Raw genomic sequence first — 1700 nt, 5'->3', positions numbered from 1 at the left:
GACTGCTCCCGTCTGGTGGCTGATGGCTGGCTGGAGCTCCAGCTGGCGGACCCCGAGAGTGCTGCCCGGCTCCTGGCTGCTGCCCTGCGGCTCCGTGCCCACTGGGAAAGTGCACTGGACCGGCAGCTGGCCCACTGCACCCGGAGGCGGCGGCGGCAGCTGGAGGACAATGAGGACGAGGAGGAGGAGTCCCCGACAGTGAACCGCAAGGAGGTGGCAGCCCTGAGCAGGGACCTGCTGCACTTCACGGCCTCCAAGGTGCCCACCACTGGCCAGCAGGACAGCCCACTGAGCACTTAAGACCCGAAGGCTGTGGGTGCCTCCCCACCTCAGCACCTCGGGTTTTCAAGCCAGAGAGGCTGAGTGAGTCCTCCCAGGTCACACAGCAGGCGAGGTGCCCGTCCCACGTCCCTCAGGTTCATCGCGGCCCTCCTGCGGGAGCGGAGCACAGCCCGGCAGTGCAGCTGGGGCTTCAGGATGCAGAGGGAGACCGGGAGGTGCCCCTGGGGGACAGAGTGGGAAGGCCTAGCCAGAGCAAGCCCGTTCCATGTGGACTGGAGAACTGGGTGGGGGTCAGGGTGCAATCCTGAATGACTTCCTGAAGGGAGGACATGGGGCTTGAAGACACACGGGGAGCAGGCAGGGGCACAGGGCAGCCCAGAGAGCTGGGATGGAGGGGCCAGAGTCCAAGGTTCTGATGGGTCCTGGATGAGAACGGGGTCTGGGGAAGGCAGTTGGGATGGAGGAGGGACATTCGACAGTGTCCATCACTGGATAGGGAAGGGCAGGACTTCAGGCACCGCTGGATCCAGGAGCTCTGACGGTGTGTCCAGAGTCCGGTTTTGACACCATCCCGTTTCCTCAGGTTCCCTACAGACTCCGGCGGCTCACGGGGCTGGAAGTCCAGAACCTCTATGTGGGACCCCAGACTGTCACTGCTGCCCCTAGCCTGCCTGGCCTCTTCGGCAGCTCGACCCCATCTCCCCACCCTACCAAGGGGGGCTATACGGTCACTGACTTCCTCACCTACAACTGCCTCACAGTGAGCACCGAACCCTAGGGCCCCCGGGGGGTGGGCTTTGAGGGTGGTGCCTGACAGAGTGGTGCCTGTCAGTCCCAAGGGCTTCTGGGAGGGCTCCAGCCTGGGGGCCGGGGAGGGTAGGCGGCAGCCCAGCCCTGCCCTCCTGCACCTCCACAGAGTGACACTGACCTGTATAGCGACTGCCTCCGCACCTTCTGGACCTGCCCCCACTGCGGCCTGCACATGCCCCTGACGCCCCTGGAGCGAATCGCCCATGAGAACACCTGTCCCGACGCCCCGCAGGCCAGCGCCCCAGGTGCGTAGGGGCTGGGCAGCAGGGCGCGGCCACTGGCTTCCTCCGCACGCATCTGGAGGTGGGGACTGACGACCTCAATCCCCTGCTGGGGCCACAGAGACCCCCACGGAGCTCCCCTTGTCTGCCCCTGATACCACACCTCTCTCTCCTTGGGCCCGTTTCTCTGTCTCGGTCGTGGGCAGCTCACCATTAGGTCCGTCCTGTAGCGCCTCTGCTTTGGCCGACTGGACACAGCTCCCAGCATAGGGCACCCCCATCCCCAACCTCTGGAGGCGCCAGGCTGGCTGGGGTAGCTGTAGGTGCTCTCCCTCTGAGCACACAGGATGGGCCTGCCTGCCCGGTAACCAAGGAAGGCTTCCAGGA

The 1700-nt window shown here is 65.5% G+C and overlaps 1 protein-coding gene across 1 annotated transcript in view; it reads left to right on the top strand.

Annotated features, from left to right (window-relative positions):
* The window catches only part of DHX34 (DExH-box helicase 34), a 27519-nt gene extending 26174 nt beyond the window's left edge, over positions 1 to 1345 (top strand). Inside the window, 3 exon segments of the mRNA XM_045292658.1 lie at positions 1 to 258; positions 866 to 1042; positions 1199 to 1345. The exon segment at positions 1 to 258 is cut by the window's left edge and continues 13 nt beyond it. Of these exon segments, the coding sequence (XP_045148593.1) occupies positions 1 to 258; positions 866 to 1042; positions 1199 to 1345 (582 nt within the window).
* The last annotated feature ends 355 nt before the right edge of the window (positions 1346 to 1700 follow it).

This window comes from Echinops telfairi, unplaced genomic scaffold (assembly GCF_000313985.2).
Source record: "Echinops telfairi isolate 266 unplaced genomic scaffold, ASM31398v2 ScPeMD7_655;HRSCAF=1070, whole genome shotgun sequence".
Classification (NCBI taxonomy): domain Eukaryota; kingdom Metazoa; phylum Chordata; class Mammalia; order Afrosoricida; family Tenrecidae; genus Echinops; species Echinops telfairi.
This window is presented reverse-complemented; position numbering and strand designations above follow the sequence as displayed.